The sequence below is a fragment of the Mustela erminea genome, chromosome 4 (assembly GCF_009829155.1).
Source record: "Mustela erminea isolate mMusErm1 chromosome 4, mMusErm1.Pri, whole genome shotgun sequence".
In the NCBI taxonomy this organism is placed as follows: domain Eukaryota; kingdom Metazoa; phylum Chordata; class Mammalia; order Carnivora; family Mustelidae; genus Mustela; species Mustela erminea.
In genome coordinates, this window is record NC_045617.1 from 63,110,166 (window position 1) to 63,136,980 (window position 26,815).

The window sequence follows — 26,815 nt, forward strand, 5'->3', positions numbered from 1 at the left end:
CTTTGGCTCACAGTCTTACAACCAAGTTTCAGATGGGGCTATAGTCATCCAAAAGCTGGACAGGGGAATGATCCACTTCAAGGCTCATGTCAGTGGACGTTGGCACGATTCAGTTCCCACAAACTACAGGACAGAGTCTCAGTTCCTTGCTGTTAGCTGGAGGATTCCCCTCCATGTGAGCTTCATTTGCTTATTAGCTTACAAAATGGCAGCTGGTTTCCATCCAGGTGAACAAGTGAAAGGGCAAGACAGAGCAGGCAAGATGGAAGTTGGAGTCTTTGTGTAACATAAGCACAGAAGCATCACATTTTGATTAATCAGAACACAAGTAAGCAAATGTGGTTAGCAGCCCATATTCAGCCTGTCAACCACATTTGTAAATAGTTTTATTGGAATACAGCTAGTCAAAATGTTTTACATATTGCCTATGGTTACTTTTATACTGTAACAGGAAGAACTGAGTAATTAGGGAGAGACTGTAGAGGTCACAAGACAAAAATATTTACTACCTGACCCTTTACAGAAAAAGTTGGGCAACCCCTGCAGTAGAAACAAGTCTAGCCCACACCGGAGGGGAGAGGATTCATGAGGGCATGGATATCAGGAAGCTGGGGTCATTGGGAGCCATTTTAGAACCTGCCTACCACAAAATGCCTGCACTGATTTGGCATTTGGAAAGTATTTGTTGAACGAGTAAGTGAGTAATTGTTTACATCCCCTAATTTTCAAATTCAAGGGCTGAAAAGCAAGTTACAAGCTAAAACAAAAAGCCAAATTCCTTCACAAATTATTAGGACTCGACACCTGTGTCACAACTGTGACAATTATCAACTTGTGTAGATCTTATTAGTAATCTCCATCAAGATGTTAAATGAGGTAGGTGATAAAATAACCTTAGGACTGAATTAATATGTACATCTGACAGATGATTCTTTAACAACATCAGCGAACTGGAAGAAAGGGAAGGTTTTAGGGTGTTCATTTGGAATGTGAATTCTGGGGCAAAAATATTTCCTGTGAATTATGTTTACAATATGGCAGTCCCTGATATCTTCTATCACCAAGAGCGACTCAAAACCTCAGTGTACGAAACCAAATTCTCATCCATTCTTCATCTTTTCTCTGTGCCCTTTCTCCAAGAGTCAAAAGACTGTACCATGAAGTTCTTCCCTGATCGTTTAGGATTTCTCTTGTTCTTACACAAAGTAGCGAGTCACGCCTAGAAAAGTAAAGGTCCAGCCACTCCCCTGCTTAGAGCCCAGGTGTCCACTGAATGGAGGCCCTAACATGGGTGACACCAACTGGATACCCTTTCTTACCTGACCCTGGAAAACAAGGGCTCTAAATGTTTCCGAAGTGTGTCGCAAGAAGGAAATGAAATTGGAGACCCCAATCTGTGGTTCTTCTCATTTAGAGCTAGATCTAACATCCATGCTGTTACAAAATCAAAGTGGGGAGGGAGCCGTGTGAGAAAAGCTATGGTTATTTTAATGTTTGTTTGAGTGGCTACTCTGACTTGCACTGTGCCAGTAAATCTCTCCCCCATACTCCAGCTCCTTCACTTCTCCCATTCACCCTGGCAGTTAGATGACAGAGGAGAAAGGCAGGGTAAAGAAAAGCATCCAACGTCAGACAGGGAATAATTGGTTGTTAAGTTTAAAAATTATACTGGATTTTCCCTAAAGAGCGAGTGTAACTTATGGGTTCATTTGGAAATAAAATTTCTTTTACATGGCTGACCGTACAACTGGCTATTGATGAGGAAATCAGTAACTGACACTCACAGTTCTTTGCTTAGCCAAAAAAAAAGGGGGGGAGGGGCGCAAGGTGGGGAAGAGCTTGTTGTGTGACAACCAAAGCCATATTAAGGGTTAGGATGGCTGGGCAATTGGCAGACCCATCCAGAGAGCTAAATTGTCACTGGGGTAAAGCAGAATCTTACTGCCATTAACTGTTTCCCTCGGTGATTCTTACACAGCAGGAGACATGTAAATTCGCCTAGTCCTGCTCCATGGCAGGACTCAAGTGCTCAAGTGATTTAAAGGGAAATTAGAAACAAAACATTGTTCCCTGCCACAGAGGTACCTACATTTGAGTTCTCTTATGATCCACACATGCAAGTTGTACCATGATTCATTTATTCTCTACAATTTAATCCCTTGAGCATGTTCTATATTTTCAATATTTCAGAGGCTACGCAAAGTCACCTAAACTTTCCAAATATGTACCTGACATTCCTTCCCTGAGAAACTTTTAGATTCTATGCACTGGAAAAAAAATTCTATAGAAAGTCTTCCTCTTGCATCATGAAGAAGGAATAAACTACTCAGAGTGGGGCAGAAACCCCAATTTAACCCCTTAAATATGCCTCTCAAGAGTTTTCTAGGAGGAACCTGGGGGGTTCAGTTGGTGAAGTGACTAACTCTTGATTTCCACTGGGGTCATGATCTCCGCTGAGTCCTGAGATAAAGCGCTGAGGCTAGAATCTGCTTGAGATTCTCCCTCTCCCTTTGCGCCACTCCCCCACACCTGCTCAAGCATGTGTTCTCTCTCTTTCTCTCAAATAAACAAATCAATAAAATCTTTATTAAAAGTTTCTGGTTCTAAAGATTGCAAAAAGAACCAGATGCCACGTTTGTGAACCCAGACTGGACACAATCAAATGCTGGATTGGCTCACTGATAAATAAGTTTAAAATTATAAAATTAGGGGTGCTTGAGTGGTTCAGTCCTTAAGCATCTGCCTTGGGCTCGGGTCCTGGTCCTAGGGTGCTGAGATCAAGCCTTGTATCAGGCTCCTTGCTCTGCAGGAAGCCTTCTTCTCCCTCTCCCACTTGCCCTGCTTTTGTTGCTTCTCTGGCTGTCTCTCTGTCAAATAAATAAAAATATAATCTTTTTAAAAAATAAGTAAAACTATAAAATTAGAGCTGCAACAAGAAGCAGCCATACTATTTAAACTCGTTCAGGAGAAATGAACAGTTCTGGCTGTTCTCAAACTTTCAAGTCTCTAATCCCTACTTTCTCCTGAAATAAGTTTTAGAGCATGATTCTGAGGTTCCCAAGGTACACAACTGTCAAGACAGCCCCGAAAACAGTGGCCTGGGTTGTGCTGAACTTGAATAGGGATGATGTCAGGTCATTCTGTTCTGACATCAGAACAAGATTGATTAGTAAGAATGATTAGTAAGCGCATTAGCAAGAATGATTAGTAAGCGCAGCATGAATATTTTTCAAAAAGAAAAATATATATAAGTATCATGTCTTTAATTATTTGTCCTGTTCATCAAATCTTAGCATATTAATTCCTAGAGCTATGCAGTTCTAACCAGGCACCGTATTCACAGAGTCTGTATTTCCCTTCTACGCCAACCCCACCACCCGACTCCCCAGGCAGCCGGGACTCCAGGGTAGGAGAGTGAGAACTTGAGAACTGGCAGAAAGAGAGGAGTTGGTGTGAGCCAGTCCGGGGTGGAAAGAAGATCAGTGCTTTCCAAAGTGCTCAATAACTTGACTCCATTTCTATCCCAGATGAATGCTCTGGAGGAGGTTCAGTTCCCTTGCCACTGCCCAACTCAAATCTACTCAAATTTTTGTTTCTCCCCAGAGCCACTGCAGGGTTTTTTGGATAATTGTGGGGCTGCGGATGTTCTCAAGGTCGGGGGTGGGGTGGGTGGTGGTGGTGGCAGTGTCCTCCTCAGCGCTGTTTAGGGTCTCCCAGGCGTGGCGAGGGGAAGCCCGTGCCCATGGGGTTCCAAGCAGAAGATGCGCGGCCCAGAAGCAAGGGCTTTACCTCCCGGAGGTGTCCGAGGGACCGGGCCCGGAGCGACTGCCTCCTCTTTCCACCGCGGAGTGAAAAGCAGGAGCTTTAGCTGGCGGCCGCAGCGGGGCGCCGTCTCCATGGAGACCGACAACACCCCGCCCCGCGCACCAGGCCTCGCTTGCCTGCGCCTGCGCGCGGGGACAGCTGGACCGTGTGCGCCTTCCCCGCCAGCGGCGCGGGGAGCCCTGCCGGGTTCCCTCCCCGTCCTTCGGGGAGCCTAGGGTGGGACCCCTGAAGGCTTGGAGCAGAGGGGCAGACGCCGGCTAGTGGGACCCCAACCAAGAGGAGGTGCGACGCTGAAGCCAGCAATATTAAGGCCCCGGGATGGGAAAGGTGGGGGATTATCTTTGGCAAATCCTCAGACTATTTTAATACTTATTATCAATTTTAGCGTTACACAGGAGGCACCAAAATCAAAGCAAACAAGCTTAAGGGATCTGGAAGCAGCACAGAATATGATAAATGGCTTGCTCTGGTAGTATTTTTTTAAGTCATTGGTAATTAAAAATTGTCTACAGGGAATACACAACATCTATATAATATATAATTTTGTTCTAATTCAGTTTTGTTCTAACCCAGGCATCTCTTTTTTTTTCCTGCTGCCTTTAAAATGTTTTCGTATGAAAGGGTACAAATTAGATAAGGTAAAATTTTATTACCTGAGGCCCCCATGGGGCTCCTTGACACAAAGGACAAATAAACCAAATGAATAAACAAGGTCAATTTGATGCTCTGTCGCTAATCCACAGGAAACAGCTTTTGCTTTACTCTGTCTCAGGACCCATCCAAGAAAAACACGTCACATGGCAAAATTTCCTTTTGCTCTGTCGGGTCCAGAAATGCTATTTCCCCACCCTGGAATCCCTGTTTTTGCAATCCACGTGAAAAGTTTAGAAGGTTGTCTTTAACGTTCTGCTAATTTTCTCGTTTTTAAAAGGGGTATCAAAAAGACCCACTAGATAAGTCGGTCAAAATTCTTTGAACTCAGAATGCCAAAAATTACTAAAATCAAGATTTGTATCATTCAATGACTTTCACTCTCCCACCCCCGAATAGGTGCTTGTTTCTCTATCCTGGAAACAAGAAAGAAGCATGGGCCTCTTCTAAAATGTGAAGGCAATTGAGCTATGATTGAATAAACATAATGTGGCATAGCTACACAATAGGATATGATCTGGTTATATATATACATATATGTGTGTGTATACATATGCCATATATATATATAGTGCTGATCCATGCTACAACACAGATGAACCCTGAAACCCTGAAAATACTGCATTAAGTGAAAGAAGTCAGTCATAAAAAACCATGCTTGATTCCATTCATACGCAATGTCCTGAATTGGCGAATCCATAGACAGCAAGTAGATTACTAGTTACAAATGGCTGGGGGGGGGGGGGGGATATGGGGAGTGACTGCCAATGGGCTTCTTTTTGAAAAGATGGAAGTGATAAAAATGTCCTACAATTAGATTATGGTGATGGTGCACAAGTGTGAATGCAGTAAAAACCACTGAGCTGTACACTTGAAAAGATGTATTTTATGGTATATGAGTTAATTATTTCAAAAAAGCTGTGTAAAATGGGCAATTAAACTGATGATGTTTGCTGTGTATTAGTGGTGTTAGCTATTGTGATAAGCAACTTATACACACCTTTTTACTTTCTCCTCATAACCAGTACAAATTGGTTATTAATCTCATTTCTAGATGAAAAACAAAAGTTAAACCCAAAGAAACAAAGTAAACGTGCATGAACAGAAAGCTAAGGGGGCAGAATAGGGATTCAAATCAAGGTCTGACTTTAAAGCCCATGCTCTTTTCATGCTTGACACCAATACTGAAATGTGCACAAGGTGCAAAATCTGGAAGAAAATTATATAACCCAAAATTTTATAAACACGGTGTACTTTGGAGGATGGAACTCTTGTATCCCCAGACTGAAAGACTACAGGGCTCTTCAAAATAAAACAGTAAAGACCAATTTAAAACAATCACTTTTATTAAAAATAGCAAATTTCACAAATACTCATTTACATTTTGTTGTCACTGGCCACTGGAAAACACCAGTGTGTGTACTGATTGTCTAACGTAAACTGCAGCGGGGCTGCCACAAAAAGCCTGTGCATCATCAACTTATAAGCAACATGGGAATAAGTTTGGTGAGCTCAGGAAGGAGAAACCTTCAGCCCTATTATTAACATTCTGCACAATGCATTTCAAGTATAACCCCCATAAGGCAACAATGGAAAGCATAGCAGCACAACCTGATTAAGCCTTCAACAAGGCCGAGGCTCCAGTTATGATGAATAGCAGCGAGTCAAATTTACTAAAAGCGGGAGTGAAAACAATCATTGCACTGGCACTTTAATCACTTTATTCCTTATTGTGGAAGGTGATTCTGCTACTGGATTCAGCTGGGAAAGTAATGAATGCTGCTCTTCTTCAAGCCACAAGAAAGCAATCACATGTCGTTTTAGCTGGTAGAAGTATTTGGAACATCTTGTGCATCAGCCAAATGCAGCTTTTGTCTGAGTTTATCGTTAAGAAGATTTTCATTCTGTAATGAGGACTTCTTTTAAATTATGGGAAATTACACTCAGGAGCTGAGAAAAAGTTATTAAAATAATTTAAAGGGCAGGTGCCTATGTGGCTGAGAAACCTGAATGTAACAAGACAATTTTTAAGCATAGTGAAGATATATATATATATATATATATATATATATATATATATATATACTTATATATACGTATATATAAGTATATATAGTTTATACTACTTATATATATACTTATGTAAACTATAGTTATATAAATATAGTATATAAATTAGAGATATATGATAATAATAAATATTAATATGTTAATTAAATAATTATATGTAATTATTATAATTATAAAATATATTACTTAAATAATATATTAATATAACTAATGTAACTAATATAATAATATATATTACAATATAAAATATACAAATTATACTGTATCTGAAATCTGAAGACTTAAAAATAGTCACTAAATCAAGATTATGTTCCAGGTTCTAGTAGAGCACAGAATTATTTTAATGTGGCAAGAATTATTTTCATGGTAAGAACTAATAAGAGGTAAATATGAAAACTTACCAGATATTTTTAAAAAATCATTTGAGAAGACAATACCAGTTTATTATCCTTCAGAAAACAACTTCTTTGTAAAGGTCAAAAATAAAATTATAGCTCTAAATCTTTTCTTATAATCTTCTGAATTATTCTTTAAGAAGATTGGAAACAGGATGGAATTCCTGCAGGTATTATTCCCTTTCCTTCTTATCATTGCCTTTCATTTTCCTCTTTCATCTCTCTGTATGATCCACCTGCTACCTATTTTTTCAAGACCCAATTCAAACAATGAAATGAGAACAATTCAATGTTAGCAAGACACACACGGCAGAAATTGCTAAAATACATAGACATGAGTATTGGCAAAGACATTCTTGTCCAGTTGGAAAGCTGAGATTTAACATATACAAAAACCAACAGATACTAAAATAGGCAGAATGCTAGTCTGAGGTACAGATAAAATGCTTTATGGAAGTGGACAGCTTTGGTGTTACTGGATAAGGGAAAGGGGGAAGCCAGAGCAACTCTAGGTAGAAGTACAACCTGAAAAAGGCATCACAGTGAGCATGAACATTATGTCTTCTTTGATATCCAGAGAACCAGCTTAACAGCAATGAAAAATATAAGAGAATATGTACGTTGTGATCATACTACTGAGAGCCTTTAGAAAGTCTGACATGGTAAAAAAAAATTAGTTTAAAATAAGAATGGCAAGATAACAGTGATGTTTTTAGGAAAGAATTATTTAGTTGTATCTAAAGTCTACAGCAGCACTATCGCAAAAAAACATATATATATACATATACATATATATATATATATATATATATACACACTGCAAACCACAGATATAATTTTTAAAATATATTCTATACTAATATATCAAAAAACTATTTCAGCATATAATCACTATAAAACATATTGAGATATTTTGTATTCTTTTGTAACACTAAATCTTTGAAATCAGATGTACAAATTATAGTTCTAGCACATTTCAATCTGTATTAGCTATTTCACCCGCTCAGTAGCTACATAGCTAATGGCTGCCATATTAGACAGTGCAGCTCTAGAGGTGGAACAGAAGAAATTTGAAAGGTTATGGAATAAAGTGATGAGGGTGAGGAATGAAGAAAGAATAAAAGGCAGAGCTGATGATGCCTGAAAACTAACTATAATTAATAAATGGCAATAATTTCCTGCCCACATCCAGGTTCAATGGCAGAGAGTACCATGAGTAGCAATGTCTGGTATAGTCATAGAAGGAATTTAAATAAGCTTGGAGACTGAAATAACAGAGGCAACTGATGACAGAGAAGGAAATTATAAGGGGAAAGTCTGAGTACAGAGAGAACAATTATTACAAATGAGGAAACTAGGGTTGCCAACTTTGCTCAAGGCTACACACCTGCTTACCAAGATATGAAACCAAACAATTCAAAGCCCATGCTCTTGTAGTCTATCATGTTGCCTTGTTCAACCGTGGTGACTGAATCAAGCCAAGTGGTAAGATAAGTAAATCTAAATGTTAAACAAAAACTCAGAGGATAGGAGATACTGGTGTGTCATATGCATAGAAAAAAATATAAAGCATAGAATAGAGAGCTCAGAATGAATATAAGGAAAAGAAAAAAGAACTAGGAACTACTACTAAGAGAAGCCTCATAATTAACTCATATCGAATCCTCAAATTAAATCCTTCTTGGTAATGATATTTTACATTAATGTCTCCCACAGTTTATGTGGCTTCTCAAAACCTTATTTTCTCCATCTGTAAAATGATAAGTATAATACCACATACTTACAAGGGTAGGACCAAATAAGAAAATGCATGTAAAGTCCTTCATAAAATACTTGGCAAGTAGTAAGTACTTAAGTAAGATTATGATTTTTATTACTAGATTTGTATATACCTCTCTAATTCTTCACTGTTGTTACTGCATAATTTAGCATTTTTTAAGAAAGATTTTATTTATTTGACAGACAGAGATAACAAGTAGGCAGAGAGGCAGGCAGGGACGGGGTAGGGGGGTGGGGAGAGCAGTCTCCCTGCTGGCAGAGAGCCCGATGCAGATCCCAGGACCCTGGGATCATGACCGAAGCCAAAAGCAGAGGCTTTAACCCACTGAGACACACAGGCGCCCCATAATTTAGCATTTAATAACAGTATATGTTATTAACAATAATATATATATATATATATATATATATAAAATATATTTTCTACAGTTTGGAAAATTTCATATACACATCATTATATGTAGCAATTACCCCACATTACAGAGGACACTCTGAGATGTTAAACAATTTACCCAAATTAGTATCAAAACCAAATTTCAAAAATCAAATCTCCTGACTCCACAACCAGTATCCTTTTCAGTATCACATTATTTAGTCCAAAGGGACTAAACTCTCAAATTAAATGATCTTATAGGCAGAATCATTTCTTATTGTTCTTATATATCTCACATTGTATCTGCATCTCTGTCCAGAAATACATTTTGTATAGTTCCTGAAATAATTGCTCCAAACTGAAATGTCAAAACCTGAATATTTTACATATTCCTTGGTGCTTTCCTTTAAGCTAATCCTATAATACACTTTATATATGTATCTAAAGTGTTCTATGTAATGACAGTAAATTAAGTATGGCATTTTATGTCCACATATCCAACTGCTCTTTAACTCAAGAATCTAAGATTTAAAATAATTTCTTTTTTTTTTTTTTTTAAAGATTTTATTTATTTATTTGACAGAGAGAGATCACAAGTAGGCAGAGAGGCAGGCAGAGAGAGAGAGAGGGAAGCAGGCTCCTCTGCTGAGCAGGGAGCCCGATGCGGGACTCGATCCCAGGACCCTGAGATCATGACCTGAGCCGAAGGCAGCGGCTCAACCCACTGAGCCACCCAGGCGCCCTCAAAATAATTTCTATGGCAATAGCCTAATCCTCAATTCTCCTGATTAATATTTTTAAAATTTCTTTTAAAAATCCAAAAACAACACAAAGCAAAGCAGAACAAACCAGAAACAAACAAAATGGCAACATACAAAAGCAACTAAAAATTCCATTTGGAAACCAAAGGGGAAGAGAAATGGCTCCAGTAATAATAGTAGGTGTCCTTGTTCACTTGATTGAGCTATTCACTGGAGTTATAATGTATAAACTTTTCACTGTTGATATTAGACAAAAGGATACATGGAAGAATTCAGTTCTTCTAACTGTAACACAAAGAAACAAATTTAATTTTGATTTTTATAAGAAAAATATCTTAAGTAGGTCATTGTTTACATATTTTAAAATAAACTATTTTTCCTTTAAGCTTTCTTTAAAAGAAAAAGTAAAATATTGAAAAAACTTTCCAAAAATTTCCAGACTAGGAAATTCACTTATACAAAATAATTATAAAGTGCCTTTAGCATTTATTAAACACATATATGAGAAGAGAATGAAACCAGATAATAAAATCTGGAGTTTTATAAGGATTCTTAAAACCATGAATAATTATAACATCTCTATTAATAGTTTTAAAAAGTTGACATTTTCATGATCAAACTCTTTAAAACCTTTGTAGATTACAAAAAGATTTCACATATCATTCAGTTTTTAGGATGAGGTAGAATTAATCACACCTATTTTACAGAAATTTTACAGAAACAAAGTTATAGAAATGTTAACTAAATTGACCAAGTTACACAGATATACCCAGACTAAACAAAGGCTTTCTGGTTTCAAATTCAGTGTTCTCACCATACCACAGTCACTTTCCTAAATGTACTGCAAAACAAGCTTGTATTTATTTATTAAGAGTAACTTGTAGAAGGAAATACTTGTAAGACTGAACACAGTAGATATAAAATAAACACACAGGCTTGAAACATTGAAAGTATGGGCATATCACTTCCTGCACATTTAGTTACTCAAAAGATAAAGAGAAGGAACAGAAATTAAACATTTTTGTCATTAGTGAATATGGAAACTATTCTGAAACTAAAGTACCAATTTTTCTTTTATTCCAAATAAATGTTTAAAGAGACCAATTTCATTAATACCTTTTAGTAGAAGAACCATATGTAGTGTTATAGATGGGATTATGTCCTCCCCAAACTCATACATTTTAGCCCTAACCCCCAATACCTTAGAATGTGAGTGTGTTTGGAGATAGGGTCTTACAAAGATGGAGTAAGTTAAAATGAGGTCATTAGTGTGGGCCCTAATCCAGTATGACTGGTGGCTTTACAAGAAGAGGAAATTGGGACATAGGCACCCACTGATAAAAGGGGAATGCCATCTAAAGATGAAGATGGGCATCTACAAGCCAAGGAGAGAGGCCTCAGAACAAACCAGTCCTGCTGATACCCTGATCTCCATCTCTGGGGCTCCAGAACTGTGGAAAAGAAACTTCTAGGGTAGCCAGTCTATGGCGCTTTTTTACAGCAGCTGTAGCAAGCTGATACACGTAGCATGTACTAAGTTACCTTAAATAGCAAATACAGTTCTGTATTTAGAAATAAGTAACCACTAGATGAGTGAATAATATACAATGTATACATCACATCAGGATCTTCTATATATTAAAATCTTACCATATACAGACAGAAGTGAATCTTTCACTTTTAGATTTGCCAGCATTCTCAGAATATATGCTTAGATGCAAATATAGCAATTTCTTTGAAATATATTTCTTTATAAAAAAGGGTAGAATACAACATGTGTGAAACTTGAAAATACTACATTAAGTGATAGAACCCAGTCATAAAAGGAGCCACACATTGTGTAATTCTCTTTATATGAAATATCCAGAATGGCCACATCCACATAGAGAGTAGATTAGTGGCTGCTAAGGGATGAAGAGAAGGGAGAATTGAGAGGGATAGGGTTTCTTTTAGGGGATGATGAACATGTTCTGGAATTAGACAGTAGTGATGTCTGCAAAACACTGTGAAGGTACCGGAAACCACTAAATGGTATACTTTAAATGATTAAAATGATGACCGTTCTTTCAATAAAAATTTTTTATTAAAGAAAGAATAAAGAAAAAGAATTCCACTCACGTCAGACAGAAGCCTGTCCAGATTGGAGTCACTGGCTGTTTTTCTCTTATCCTCAGGAAGTTCCTCTAACTCCCCATAGAGCTCCAAATTCAAGCGAGCTAATTTCTCCTGCATTCCCCGAACATGTTCCATCTGTTCAATGGAACATTCATTTCCTGGGGGAACATCCCAGAACATTAATAAAGATTAGGACAGTTCAAACTAAAAGCCTTGAGGAAAAACTTCTAAACTCAAGGTGCTCACAGGAAATTAGCTTTCTTTCTGTGGTGAATTACATTGGTAATGACTGCGTATTTTCTGTGCATAATCACAAATCAAATCCTGTTTTCACAGAAAAACAATGATAATCTAAGAAACGACTGTGGGCACTGAGAAAATCAAATAGGAAAGATTTTCTGCAAAAAAAACCAAAACCATGACTCAGTTGGTGCAGGGTTATGAGTACAAGCCCTGTGGCAGGGGTGGACATTGCTTGAAAATAAAATCTTTCAAAAATTAAAAGAAAAATGAAACAACTATTACCCAAAATCATCCCTTAGGTAAAGAAAGTCCTTTTTTTTTTTTTTTCGATAGTAATATCATTTCTAGAAGCAATAGCATCATCTAATCGTGTTCAATTTGACAACTGTCATTTGAACTGAGTGACCTAATATTTTATAAGAATGAGTAGCCTTGAGACTCCTATAAGAACTTCAACCATGGAGGGGTGCCTGGGTGGCTCAGTGGGTTAAGCTGCTGCCTTCGGTTCAGGTCATGATCTCAGGGTCCTGGGATCGAGCCCCGCATCAGGCTCTCTGCTCAGCAGGAAGCCTGCTTCCCTCTCTCTCTCTCTCTCTCTCTGCCTGCCTCTCCATCTACTTGTGATTTCTCTCTGTCAAATAAATAAATAAAATCTTAAAAAAAAAAAAAAAAACTTCAACCATGGGGAAAAAAAAAGAACTTCAATCATGAATCATTTTGCCACCAATTATATATACCTCCTCTAAGAAATAAAAATGAAAATATTTATGAAGAATATTATGATGCATGAGAAACACAGTGTAATATTCAGTTGTATACTCAGTAATGCAAGACAGCTTAATTCCTGAAGGACAGGTTTTACATTATGTATTGACCAGAGTTCTCTGAGGTGGCATTATCTGTTCAGGACCGTTAATATATATATAGTACATGATATATTACATATTTCATACACTTTACGTATAGCCTCTACAACCTCTTTTTGTTTTTTTTAAGATTTTATTTTTAAGGAATTTCTACACCCAGTGTGGGGCTTGAACCTACAACCCTGAGATCAAGAGTCACATGCTCCACTGACTGAGCCAGTCAGGTGCCCCTAGTCTCTACAACCTCTTGATACTAAAGTTTTTTCCTAAAAATCCTTGGTTTTCTCAGAGGTATACTATAGCTCAGCTAAAGTTGAAGTATAAAATATAGTATAAAGTATAAAGTTGAAGTATATATCTTGAATCAATAGGAATTCATGTATATTACACTGTAATTTCCTCCAGCCAGCTTTATATCATCTTCATAAATTGACAATATTATGTTGACTACTGATAATTTTTTTTTATTTATTTGACAGAGACAGAGAGATCACAAGTAGGCAGAGAGGCAGGCAGAGAGGGGGGAAGCAGGCTCCCTGCTGAGAGCAGAGAGCCCGATGCAGGGCTCCCTCCCAGGACCCTGAGATCATGACCTGAGCTGAAGGCCGAGGCTTAACTCACTGAGCCACCCAGGCGCCCCAACTACTGATAATTTTGAAGCTAGTTACGGCTCTTTAACAGTCATCCTTTAAAACTCAGATATTTCTGAGATATTTAAAAGCCTTATATCTCTGAGAAAATATCTTGTATTTCCTTTGTTTTTCAACAATTAGTAGTAATCTGGAAGGTCAAGTGGAAGAAATACCCCAAGAGAGGGGCATGTGTGTCTGTGTGTGTACACATGTATAGATTGGCACACATATAAATGCATCAATTTTTAACATACATAGATAGAGAGAGAGAAAAGAGGGGGACAATATGGATTAAAAATACAAAGAAGCAGAAATCATAAGGGATCCAGGTGAGAACCATGAACCAACATGAGACTAGAAGCTCCAAAAGGATAAAAAGGAACAGATGGAGGTGGAATCAATTAACAGAAAAAATGTTCCTTTAGATGAAAATGAGCTGGTAGATATGAAGGGCTCACTGATTCCCAGGCAGAATTAATGAGAAGAGTTAAAGAAAAAACTTCCAAACATTGACCCCCTCTAGCACCATCAGCATTTTATGAAAGAACTCTTTTCTCTGAATTCCACCAGCAACAGGTATTACTAGTCTTTTAATTTTGCCAGTCTGCTGGTATGAGGTGAGATTTATTGTATTACTATTGCATTTGTGGTTGTTAAGCAGCTGAATTGCTCTTTTTAGGACCTCTACCCAGTTTTCTATTTGGTTACTTACCCTTTTATTGGTGGCTTAAAAAAACCAGCATGTATGCTGATGACATTTATGCATTTGTGTGAGATTCTTTATGTGTGCATCCAATAATTTTCAAACTGCTTTATATAAAATACATGTACATAATTTTATCAGACAAGACTAATAAGGCAAGTTGCAAACTGAATACAAAAACTGACTATATACTTTCAGAACTCATATGCAAAACTACCTACTCAGAGTTCTTAATGGGACAATCAACTGTTCTCTAGATTCATGAAAGAACAAGAAAATCAGATTCTTCAAATTCAAAAGTAAGGAATGGTGGACAAAAATTAAGTTTAGGCTTCAAAGAGTAAATAAAAATGATCCTGAGACTTTCCCTAACCAAAACATTAAGTCTCAACTATTTAACTGATGAAGACTATTTTTTATTTGTTACTTTCAGGATCTTTTTTCCATAATACCAATCCTACGTTAACATTTCAACCAACCCTCCCTCCTTAAAAAAAACTTTTTCCTGGAGCCTGGTTGGCTTAGTTGGTTAAACATCTGACTCTTGATTTTGGGTCAGGTCCTGATATCAGGGCTGTGAGATCGAGCCCTGCATGGGGCTCGGTACTGGGCATGGAGCCTGCTTAATATTCTTTCTCTCCCTCTCCCTCTGCCTCTTTCCCTCTCTCTCAAAAATAAATAAATAAATAAATAAATAACCCTTTTTCCTGAAACTTTCGAAGATAAATTATAAACCATGACAAATGAAATCTAGGGTGATTGCATTTTATGCCTCTGGACTCTGTTTTTTAAATAAAAGAAAATGATACTTTTAAAAGAAATGGCAAAACAAATGCAAACAAATAGGATGCAAACATCTTGAAAAGAAAAACAAAAGGGAAATATCTATGGCTTGCCGAATGCTTGAAGTTTTCCAGAGTGGAAATCATTCAAAAGGCTGAGAAGCCCTCTCTCCATCTCCTGAACGTCTGAGACGTCGGTGAGGAAGGAGTGCTGAATAGGAGTCGGTTGTGCACCTTTTCCTTCTCCACCCTGAGGTCTGGTCTTTTCTTTCATCACTCTGCAAAGATGATGCAACACAAACATTAATTGTATATGAGTATCTTTAAAAAGAGAGAATTATGCATATATATAGTACACGTAAGATACATGTATTATCTTGCTTTCCAAATATCTAATACTACAGAGTACTCACATACATACAGCTGTATTATATATCACACTTGAACTTGTTGCTCCTGTTTCCTTTAGAGCCTCAAGACAAATGATGGTCACCAAATATTAATAATGAGTTACTTCTAGGTAGTTTTAAATTTCTTCTTTGAACTTTTCTTGTGTTTGAATATTTACAATAAATATGAATCATTTCTATGACAGCAATGAAGCCACCCTTTTTTAAAAATTAAAATTACCAAAGCACACTCAGCTTAGTTTAAAAAAGAAAAAAAACCCAAATAATACATTATATGTTCATTAAAAAAAATTAAGTACAAAAAAATCCCCTGTATATTTTGTTCCATTTTCTGGCTAGTGCATCAACTTTGTCTATTTTCTCACTCAGTCTATTTTAATAGGAGACTAAGTAAGGGCCTTCAAACCAATCATTCATTCTGCATGTTCTAATCCCTACACATTGTAACCTTTATAATTTTTTTTTCTAAATCACATACAGTATGTGCCTCAACTGTTTTGAAAGTTAAGCCAAGAGAAAAAAAGTGTTATAAGAATTACTGGATTTAGTATTTACCTTGATAGCATGTTGCTGTGATATTATGAAAGAAAAAAAAATTCACCTTTTTAACTTTGGTCGCTGTGAAGTTGACTGTGATGCAGGATTTGAAAACCCTGTGCTTTTACTAACTGGAATGGCGTTTTTTTTGGCATTAACCACCTGAGTAGAGTGGGCACTAAAAGACTTAGGACTCCTCCTCTTCACTTTCCGTTCCTCCATTGTTCTAAGCTCCTTACTGCACCAAGGCCAGCTTCTTAAAACCTAAGGAAATATAGCAAAATGATACATACTGGCTATAATATACAAAATTGAAAGGGGTTTAAAGACCCACTCCATAGGCTGATACCAATATATCAAGAATTTCAGAGATCATTAGATAAAGTTAAAATAAAAAGCCCTTAGGTTTAACCTACTGTGCTATATATACAAAAAACCCTAAGCAAAATTGCCAGTTAGAAATTTTTTTCACCATTTTAAAAATTCACTCACCCTGTAAGACCCCCATTAGAAAAGCCCCCCATAATTAACCTTGCTCTCTTGCTTTTCTGTAACCGCTTAGCTTTGGCTTATAACTGTAGCTTTTGTTAAAACTTTACAAGCAGCCGGCAGCAGGATGAGAGATAACCAGAACCCAAGGACATTCCGGAGAGATGGGCCTCACAAGGCCAAATTCTTGTCGTTTGAACAATACGCCCACCCTTCCTCCCCACCTCAAAGGATGTTTGCCCAAGAACCGACCCCCAGCTACGTGCACAGGATCACGCAGGCTTAAGCCCACCCTGACTTCCCTTTCCCGCGCGGGCTCCCCCAAAACCAATCAATAGGCACCAGGTATGCTTTACATTCAACTTAACCAATAACTATGCTTCTGCTTCTGTACGTACGCTTTTGCCTCCCCAAACCCCATAAAAAGGCCCTGAACAAAGGGCAGGCGCGCAAGTCCTCTTTAGACTTGTCCGCCCGCCGGTACCTGCGTCCCAATAAACCTCTTGCTGTTTGCATCCAGTGGCAGTGTTGGATTCTTGGGTAAGGGGATCCGCGGGTCTTTCATTTGGAGGTTCCACCGAGATCATCGGACTCCTGCCCAGGGATCCAACGGACTCCCACCGGGAGGTAAGATAGCTGGCCAGCCCTCTTCTGCTTCTGTTCTGTTTCTGTTTCTGTTTCTGTTTCTGTTCTGTTTTATGTTCTCGTTTCGGCTCCTGTCTCCTATCTTGTACGGCCGTGGTCCGCCTATACGCTCGTATAGGACTGTACCTCTACGCGTAGGGGCTCTGTATCTGTAGGCAGCTTGAGAAGGAGCTGACGAGCTCGGACTTCTCCCCTGCCGACCCTGGAGGACGCTCCAGGGTGTCGAGGGGCCCAATTTTTGGGGGCTCCTCATCTGTCCGAGGGTTAAAACCGTCTGTCCGTTCCAGAGGAACCCCTCGGCCCTGGACGGAATCTGTCCACTGAGAGGAGGTCTCGAGACTCCTTCTGTAGGCCAGTGGAATCTGTACGGTGCACCGCAAGGTTTTTGTCTTTGCCGGCTTGTTAATTGTTTTATGTGTCTTTCACATTGCGCCTTGATTAAGATCACATTCTGCTTATGGGAGGGTGTCTAACCCGTTTGAATCTGAGGAGTGCCTGATTGTATGAATGTGTTCGTGCGGCTCCACGGCTTCGGCTACGGAGTCTGAGTGGGCTGCACCCTGATTCTCGCGGAACGTCATACGGCATAACGGTCATCTACTCCTTGGAGTAGCCTGGTCCGGGGTTTATACGGATAGACCTTAGCCAAGACGCTCCTAAGCTCCCGCGAGGGACGCGAGCAGAACAGCACCTGAAAGATCCCCCTCCCCTTGTCTGCGACATCGTACATTGGGAGGGAAAAATAAATACTAAGGTCAATAACTCCACCTCGCGGCCATCTGAAACCTGAAACTCCTCCCCTGTCACCCTGGGGGACGGCCCAAGGATCATAGGGGCCCGGTTCTTTGGGGCCCCACAAGTATCCGAGGGATACGTCCGTCTGTGGGCCGCAGAGGAAACTCGTAGTTCCACGCGGCCGTCTGAAACCATCCTGTTGGTGTTACGCCGAAATCGCGCAGTGTCCTTTTTGTTATTTGTTCTGTGTGTCCTACTCATTGTCTTTGGTGTTATTTTTAACTCTGAGATGGGGCAAACATTCACCACCCCTCTAAGCCTCACTCTAAGTCACTGGAAAGATGTTCAGAACCGAGCCAACAACTTATCGGTGAAAGTCAAAAGAAGAAAATGGCAGACTCTCTGCACCTCTGAATGGCCCACCTTCAAGGCTGAATGGCCCACAGAGGGGACCTTTAACATTAATGTTATTTTGCAGGTCAAAGAGCGGGTCTTCGATCAGGGACCCCAGACTAAGGGGCTTTTGCGGAATGTGTTTGCCCAAATGAGTCAGCTAGTAAACTTTCTCCTGACATATTCGATGATAATTACATAAATAAGCCTTCTTCTAGTAAACCCAGGTTGCTGGGCCATCCCTAACAAAGGGGATTCTGGCTTTATTCTCTCTGTTACTCCTAATAGATGTGGGGGCTTCTCCCTCACTCACTTCCCGTGTTAATGGCTATAACTGGAGCCAACTGGGGTTGGTCTAACTGGAGACAGAGACTATAAGGAATATTCCCAAGCAGCTGCCGAAACTCTTTGTTTCGGGGAAGTTTCCCTGTGTTCTCTGGCCTGACTTGGACTGCCTAACCCCTCCCCCCTGGCTGATGGGAAAGCATGGTGTCTGCTCCTCTGTTGGGGCTTATGAGCTCTAAAACCGGGAATCTTTTCTCTGCCTCCTGGCAGCACTTTGTTTCCTGTTTTCCCCTTCTGTTTCTGCACCAAGGTGCGTGCAGCCTGCATGACTAGCCTCTAGATCATGCACCACAGCTCCTTCTCTTTCCACTGTCAAGGAGCAAGAAGAGCACCCCCTGGACCTAACACTCCCCACTCCAGATCTTCCCACGCATGTCTCAGGTAAACATTCAAAGCGGAGTGGGTCCAGGTGGAACATAAATCACTATTGGAACTAAGTTAAGTTTGTTGGTTTAATTAAGATAAGATCTGTCTTTAAAGTTATCAGCAGTAAATGTGAAACTTCGAAGTTTACTGAAGGTCAGATAAGCTTGTGTTACTTGTTAAAATTTGTTAGCAAAGAAATGACTAAACTGATGGTTAATTGTCTGTCTCAAAGTTTTAATGGGTAATTGCTGAAGTAGCTTTCAAAGTCTTTGGTAACCTGATAGTTTTAAAGTTTTGCTTGGATGACAAATGGAATTGAATTGTGGACATCTAGGTCTTAACCAAGCAGGATAAAATCCTAGGTCATTAATTACTGGATGTAGGTTTGTGCTTTTGACTTCTTACTGCAAAGAAACTAAGAGAATCTAAATCTGTTGGTAAACTTGTTTTCTAAATTGCCACCTGAAGAATTCTGTTGTAACAGTTCACAATTGGTTAATAACTAAAGGTGTTTCTAAGAATACAAAGTTTTGCTTAGTGTAACTAAGAGTGATGGAAATAAAAGGAAACTCTGTATGTAGGAAAGTAGGAGATATGTAAGAAAGATTTAAGGAAGGTAATTTTGTCCTAAATGAGATGGTTGTTTGGAAGGAAATGGCTTGGGACAAAACCTGAATGCAAAGGAAAGTTGTAGAAGGTTTGTGAAGGGAAATCTTCAGAAAAGGAATTTTAGCTATGGTCAAGAATGAACTAAGATTGAAATGAATGGGTTTTAAAGGTACATTGGTACAAGACTGAAATTGTCTCTGTTCAAAAGGACAATGTTTTCTTAGATCAATTGATCTGCTGTTAAAAATGTAAATGGTTTTCTCTTTGCCTTCCCAGAAAAACCAGTTTCTATGTTTTGTTTTATTAGGTGTTTAACATCCTTAATTATATTTAGGCATGTGCTTTAAAACTTTCTAAGATTTTAGCAAATGTTGACAAGATTTAAATTGTAAATCTCTTTAACTCAGGCTTTTCCTTGATATGTGAAGTTGCTCATGAAGTACTACTGAACCAGTGATAAACCTTGGGTTACATTTAGGAAAATGCTATAACTATTCTAGAGATTCTATGCACTTCCTAAAGTTTTAATGTTTTGAGAGATCATCGCTTGATATTGTAATTATGGAAATGTTATGTATCACAGAAATAACCTGATTTCCTTGCAGCTAAATTGTAAACTCCCGTGTCTCTTTAGCTCTAACCATATCCATTCTGAGTTTTTGTCATTTATAATTGTTTTAATTCTCTTGCAAAATGAGTTTTATCTTCAAGGAGATTCCTATAAAGGACTTTCAGGACAAATACAGATATTTGATATACTTGAAAATCCTAAAACTGAAATGGGTAAGAATTTCCAAAACTGACTAAAGCTGCATTCACCAGAATTAGTAACATGGGACTAAATGAACTAAAAGATTATAGCGTTGTGTCTCTTACTTTAAACATTGCTGGTTCTCTCTAATGTTTGCTCTTCCAGACTAGGGATACTTCCTCCTACTTATCTCTAACTTATAGAGATGTAAAAGTGCTCATTTGTAAAAGTGCTCAAAACATTCAAGCTTTTCTCTCTATCTGAACCCTCCAAAACCAAAAGGTCTCAGTAAGCATTCTTCCAAGGCAAGCAGTCATTTGCATAAGTTCAATAAGAATCTGTTCTCCTTGTAACAGGACACCATTGGAAACTGGTTATTTTACCAAGGCTTTGACTGGGATGTCATATTTAAAAAGACTCAGATATGAGCAGACAGTTTAAAGGAACTAAGGTTGACTTTATGAAACCTGGAGCCATAAAGCCCCTTGGGACTGTTGGCCTGATACCTTGCTTACAGAGTTCCCAGCAGCCTCACCAGGTGAGTAAAGAATGTCACTCCTTGGTAGGTGCAGTCTCGGGAAGAGGAATTCGCCCAAAGGTATTGCAGGCATGACTGATGGCAAGTACAGGGCTTGGCTTCTGGCTCGGAGAGGCTACTAAAAGTTCAACCTAGAGATTGCTCATAAGAAGTTCCAGCAAAGCAGATTCTAAAAGATCTATTGATCACACTCACTGTTCTTGCTGAGCTTATGTAAATAATGGGCCAAGTTTGTTAAAACTGGACTTGTTTCACAAGTGCATTAGTCCTGATTTGGCTATCTCTGTAAATGAGGGTTATTTTAGAGAGAAAAATTGTTTTAGTAACACACCTTTATGGACGTTAAATTCTATATTTGATTGTCTTTAAATGTTTACCTAAGCTAAACAATTTGAGGTAAACTTCAGAGAAGTTGCACAATAGATTCTTTAGTCGATCTTACTGTTTTGTGGGGATATTAGCAGACCCTACGGCACATGATTAAACAACTGGAATAATGAAATTGCCTAAAAGCCAACCTGTCGCACTCCATAGGATTAACTATGGACTTGTGGAGATAATGGATGACCCCACTTTCTTTATGAGTCGACTGGATGACTCATGGGGGACTCCCCTTATCTCTTGACAAGTTTTCTCACTTGACAATGATCCTCTGTAATCAGGATATTGTTAAGGTTGGACCACTCAAAGGTCTTCTTATTGGTTTCATCCCTTAGTCATATTTATCCTAGAGGCCACCTCTGTTGAGGTGCAATTGCAAATAGATGCTTTAGCTAAGCATAGAACAGCCCTCATAAAAGGAGCCTCAAAGCTTACTATGGAACAGCCCTCCTATAAAAGAGCCTCAAAGCTCACTATGGGACAGTCCGTGACTGTAATGACTTCACATCAGGTCCAGATTTGTCTTAGAAGCCAAAGGCCACCAATGGATGATGGAGGCCAACTAATTAAATATTGGGTCATACTTATAGATATGCCAGAAATAATACTTAAAATTTGTCAAACTTTAAACCTAGTTACCTGTATGCCTGAACCTGACCTGTACTTCTTTCTCTATAGAGCAAAAGAGGTTATTGATCTTGCTTACTCTATTTGTCCAGATTTAAGATGCCCCTGTTAAAAATACGACTGACAGTTGGTTTTCTGATGACAATAGTTTTCATAGAAAAAAATAAGATAAGCTAGGTGTGCCATAGTGCTCACTAGCACTTTGCAATTGCCAAAGCCTAAGAATTAACATTTATACTGACTCCAAATATGCTTTCCTGGTACTACATGCCCATGGAGCTATTTGGAAGGAAAGGGAATTGCTATCAAGCCATAACTCCCCAATCCAATATGGGCCTAAGTTACGAAACCCTCCTTATCGCTATACTAAGGATGATATATATCAAATCTGGGATACATATCTGTGGCTTACACCCACGATTGGAAGGCTCAGTCAAAAGGCAGTTTTATGCTGGGAACAAAGAAATCATACGAGTGATACTTGGGCAAAGAACACACGATATCTGGGATGGCTATCACTAGAAATGTGTTCCCAAGTAATAGCACTCCAGGCTACTGACTGGTTTGCTACTGACTGGGCAAGGCGACCTGGCATTAGATGGCCAGCTCCAAATGGAACCCACTGGATATGTGGAACCAACCTGTGACCCTAGCTTCCTCCAGGGTGGATAGGTCGCTGTACTTTAGGATTTGCCTGGATTCATGGGCGCATTACTAAAACCATTGCAACCCCAGCTAATCTCCCCAACTTGAAACAAAGATGGACACGATCTGTTTTTAAAAGGTATGATCACTTAGCATCCATTTTTGTTCCATCTGCGGGACTAGAGGATGTCATGTGGCATGTAGAAGCCCTTAATAAATATACTACAAAGGCACTCAATGACTCACTGAACAGCATCTCCCTACTTAATACCGAAGTCTCACAAATACTCAAGGCAGTCCTACAGAATAGGATGGCCTTAGATGTCCTGACAGCAGCCCAGGGTGGCACATGTGCAATTATCAAGACAGAATGTTGTGTGTACATTCCAGACTATCACAAAAATGTCACAGGCCTAATAAAAGATATGAATGCCCAGATTAAGGCTCTACAAGATCCTTCTTTCTCTTTTAGTGATTGGTTAAGTTCCTGGCTTGGAGGAGGGCTATGGCCAAATCTCCTTTTCAGGCTTCTCATTCTTACCGCCTTATTAATCTGAATATGTTGCTTTGTTCCATGTTTCTCTACTTGGTGCCGAGACTCCATTGCTACAATGACTGCACCACGACAGACGATCCTTATTGCGCGCGAGGACGCCTCTTCACTGTCAGCGCTGGATTCAGCTGTCTCCACCTTTCGTAACTCCCTTATACATTTCTACCCTGATCAATATTGACCCGAGCAGATAGGGACAGCTCTACGCCCCTATTCAGCACGAAGAAGTTACAGAAAATGAGACCTTCCACCTTCAACCACCTTAAAGATTTAAAGGGTCAAAATTGTTCAGGGGGAATGATGAGGGAGCAGGAGGCTGGCTGAGGACAAAGCAAAAGCTGGCGCCGTGCACCCCCTCTTCACCCGCTCCCCTCCATATGTGTGGCATTCCTCAGGCACCCCTGATCGCCATAAAACGATAAATAGTTAACTTACAGGGATCGCAATCCTGCAGAACAGGAATCTCCCTTGCTCTACAAGATGTCCTAGAGACCTAAACAAGGAGGTTACCTTATCAATAGCACAAATTTCCAGAGGCAAATAACTCTTGGTTCCTGAAGCCCTAATGTCCCCCTCCCACCATAAACTGGAGGAGACTGGAGTGGTAACAGAAACTCTAGACAAATTAAAAGAAAGGCTGAATAAGCGTAAAAGGGAATTTGAATCCCAACAATCTTGGTATGAAGGGATTTGGAACCACTCACCTTGGTTAACCTCCCTGATAACCTCCTTAATAGGACCCTTAATGCTCTTAATATTAATTCTAACTTTTGGGCCATGTATCGTTAACAGGTTGACCCAATTTATGAAAGACAGACTGTCACTCATCCAAGCCATGGTATTAACTCAGCAATATCAATCAGTTAAGCTAACTGACCCATTGGGTAAATAAACCTAATGGATATAGGATTCTATCCATAAACAAGAAAAAGGGGGGAATGTAAGACCCCCATTAGAAAAGCCCCCCATAATTAACCTTGCTCTCTTGCTTTTCTGTAACCGCTTAGCTTTGGCTTATAACTGTAGCTTTTGTTAAAACTTTACAAGCAGCCGGCAGCAGGATGAGAGATAACCAGAACCCAAGGACATTCCGGAGAGATGGGCCTCACAAGGCCAAATTCTTGTCGTTTGAACAATACGCCCACCCTTCCTCCCCACCTCAAAGGATGTTTGCCCAAGAACCGACCCCCAGCTACGTGCACAGGATCACGCAGGCTTAAGCCCACCCTGACTTCCCTTTCCCGCGCGGGCTCCCCCAAAACCAATCAATAGGCACCAGGTATGCTTTACATTCAACTTAACCAATAACTATGCTTCTGCTTCTGTACGTACGCTTTTGCCTCCCCAAACCCCATAAAAAGGCCCTGAACAAAGGGCAGGCGCGCAAGTCCTCTTTAGACTTGTCCGCCCGCCGGTACCTGCGTCCCAATAAACCTCTTGCTGTTTGCATCCAGTGGCAGTGTTGGATTCTTGGGTAAGGGGATCCGCGGGTCTTTCAACCCCACAAATATTTACTCTCTTCCACCTCCCAGGTACTATTCTGAGTATTGGGAAAACGGTCGTTAACATGACAAAGTCCCTTTCCTCAAAAAGCCTGCATTAGAGAAGGGGAACAATACATAAAAAAATAAACAAAATAGCCATGTGATATTCTCAGCCTGACTCAAGCTCTAGATGGTCTTTAAATCTCCTGCTAAAATCTGTTCTTGGAAGAACCAGCTAGATTTAAACAGATGTGTAAATGAAAGGGGTATCTGCATTTTAACTAATAGCTAGAAAACTTATTTCAACCACCAAGCAGAAACTGAGTTTCTGCCTAGGGATAATACTGATTCTAGTTCCTTGATCAACTGAAGTTCTGTAAAATTAAACTTGTTCCATGACTATTTTGAATATATTTTCTCCACCTATTCCCAAGGATACATGAAACTGTATTATATATGTTTAGGTTTGCTAGTATCAAAAAAGTTATACTGTGAAGTTCCAGCTGGCCTTACCATAGAGAACACAGATCCAATCTTTTCCCTTTACTTCATGTACTTACCAGCTTTATTTTCCTAACAGCCATCTATCTAAAAATATCCTTCTAGCTTTGAGCAGTGGCAGTATTGTAGCCAATGAGGTTTATCCGAGGCGCGATTATTGCTAATTAAAAATATCCTTCTATATTTTCTTTTTACTTACGCACACTATTAAATTCTTAATTACATTGTTTCATGTATCAGGAGATCAGAAATTTACATGGCTATTTACCTCATCAGGCTGTAAAGTGCCTTAGCAGTATTAGCCCTTTTTGTGTACACTGTGAATCTAACTATGCTATGACCATACCAAAAGATTCAAATCCACTGATTACACTCCTAACATAATTGAGAATTTTGATGAAACCAGATTTTTTGCTATTGTCTAAACAACTGCCACCAGCACTGGAATTTAAACCATTTCAGCTCACTTGGCTCAGGCTGACTCCAGACAATTGTAACTGGAGCTATGAGACTTCTAAAGAAGCAAAGGTTTTCAAGGAAAGGCTATAATGACTAGCCTTTAATTCCAGATACCAAGTGAAAATTCATTCAAATCCTGGCTAACAGTTTTTCCTTTAAGAAGCATTGTTAGTAACATAATAGGTATTTTTGCTGTTTCAGCATGCAACACAAATTAAATGGAATTTTAATAAGTAACTGAACAGAGACAATGGGTTATTAGTTCTCCAAGGAGGTAAGCATCTGTATAAACACATAAACACACTAACCTTTGATTTTAATGATGCTAAAACATATTTGGCGATACGAGAAAAAGAACCCTACGAAGTAAAGCAATGCAAATAAACCAACAGTGGTTTAAACTACGATGTACTAAAGGGCCAGGGCTCGAAATCTGTTTTTTGGAAAGGCAAATCTCTGCCCCCAGAGAACCGAAATCTTTCCTGTACACCACGTAGCAAGGAAGGTTTTAGAGTAGGCCTTTGCAGACTGCCCACAGCTACTCACACACGGGTTTCGATTGCCAGGAACCCACAGCCTCCAAAGAGGATTACTAGGAATCCCTCTTAACTTCACCTCATTCCCCTTCCCCAGTCAGCCGCCACGGTGACCCTTCAGCTCCCTGAATTGAGAAGTGGCCAGGGTAGTTGGTGAAAAGGGCCTAACGCGACACTGCCAGAGCGCTTTTGCTTCCACTTCATACCTGAGGAAGGAGAGGATCGGGGTCCTCTTTCTCAAACTGCAAAGACCCCGAAGCCTCCGAAGCCACTGCCGCAGCTGCAGCTGGCGACGCTACTGCCGCAGCTTGAGCAGGGGTCACATCCCGGACCCTGCCGCCCTCACAGCTCCTTTTGTTTACGGAAATGACGTAAGGAGGCGGAGCCTCCGTGCCCCTGGCGGGAGCCTCGCCTCTTCCTGCCCCACCAGTGAGGCTCGCGTCTCCGGCCTTGGCATCTCATTGCTTCCACTGCCGTGCCCTCAGCTGTACTTTAGGTGGACGTGGAAAGGAAGACTTCATAGTTGGGCTTTTATTTTGGGTTCTGTGGCCCAGAAACACAGAGGGCCAAGGGATGGTGGTACAGGGAAGAACGGGGAACTCAGCCCCCTTTCTGG

The 26,815-nt window shown here is 39.6% G+C and overlaps 2 protein-coding genes and 1 pseudogene across 7 annotated transcripts in view; 1 reads left to right on the forward strand and 2 right to left on the reverse strand.

Moving 5' to 3' along the window:
* Positions 1-3,891, reverse strand: part of ECT2L (epithelial cell transforming 2 like) — a 74,357-nt gene extending 70,466 nt beyond the window's left edge. For all 6 annotated transcript variants that reach the window (XR_004284928.1, XR_004284929.1, XM_032339380.1 and 3 more), the window contains exon 1: positions 3,790-3,891. The gene's annotated coding sequence lies outside the window, so the exon portion shown is untranslated. The remainder of the gene's footprint in view (positions 1-3,789) is intronic.
* Positions 3,892-5,804: 1,913 nt separating this feature from the next.
* On the reverse strand, positions 5,805-26,586 carry CCDC28A (coiled-coil domain containing 28A). The gene is made up of 6 exons (XM_032339388.1): positions 26,406-26,586; positions 16,207-16,406; positions 15,310-15,473; positions 11,973-12,127; positions 10,117-10,139; positions 5,805-6,351 (listed from the first exon to the last, which is right to left on the reverse strand). Exons 2-6 carry the CDS (start codon positions 16,362-16,364, stop codon positions 6,297-6,299), a joined length of 555 nt encoding a protein of 184 aa, XP_032195279.1. The 5' UTR covers positions 16,365-16,406; positions 26,406-26,586; the 3' UTR covers positions 5,805-6,296.
* On the forward strand, positions 25,308-25,438 carry LOC116589505 (annotated as a pseudogene).
* Positions 26,587-26,815: the final 229 nt, after the last annotated feature.

Excerpts from the sequence above, each read along its gene's own strand:
- CCDC28A (XM_032339388.1), bottom strand. The coding sequence starts at position 16,364 with ATGGAGGAACGGAAAGTGAAGAGGAGGAGTCCTAAGTCTTTTAGTGCC. Across the intron at positions 15,474-16,206 it reads CAGCGACCAAAGTTAAAAAG|AGTGATGAAAGAAAAGACCA; the intron begins GTGAATTTTTTT and ends TCATCTTTGCAG. Across the intron at positions 12,128-15,309 it reads TGGAAAACTTCAAGCATTCG|GAAATGAATGTTCCATTGAA; the intron begins GCAAGCCATAGA and ends ATGTTCCCCCAG.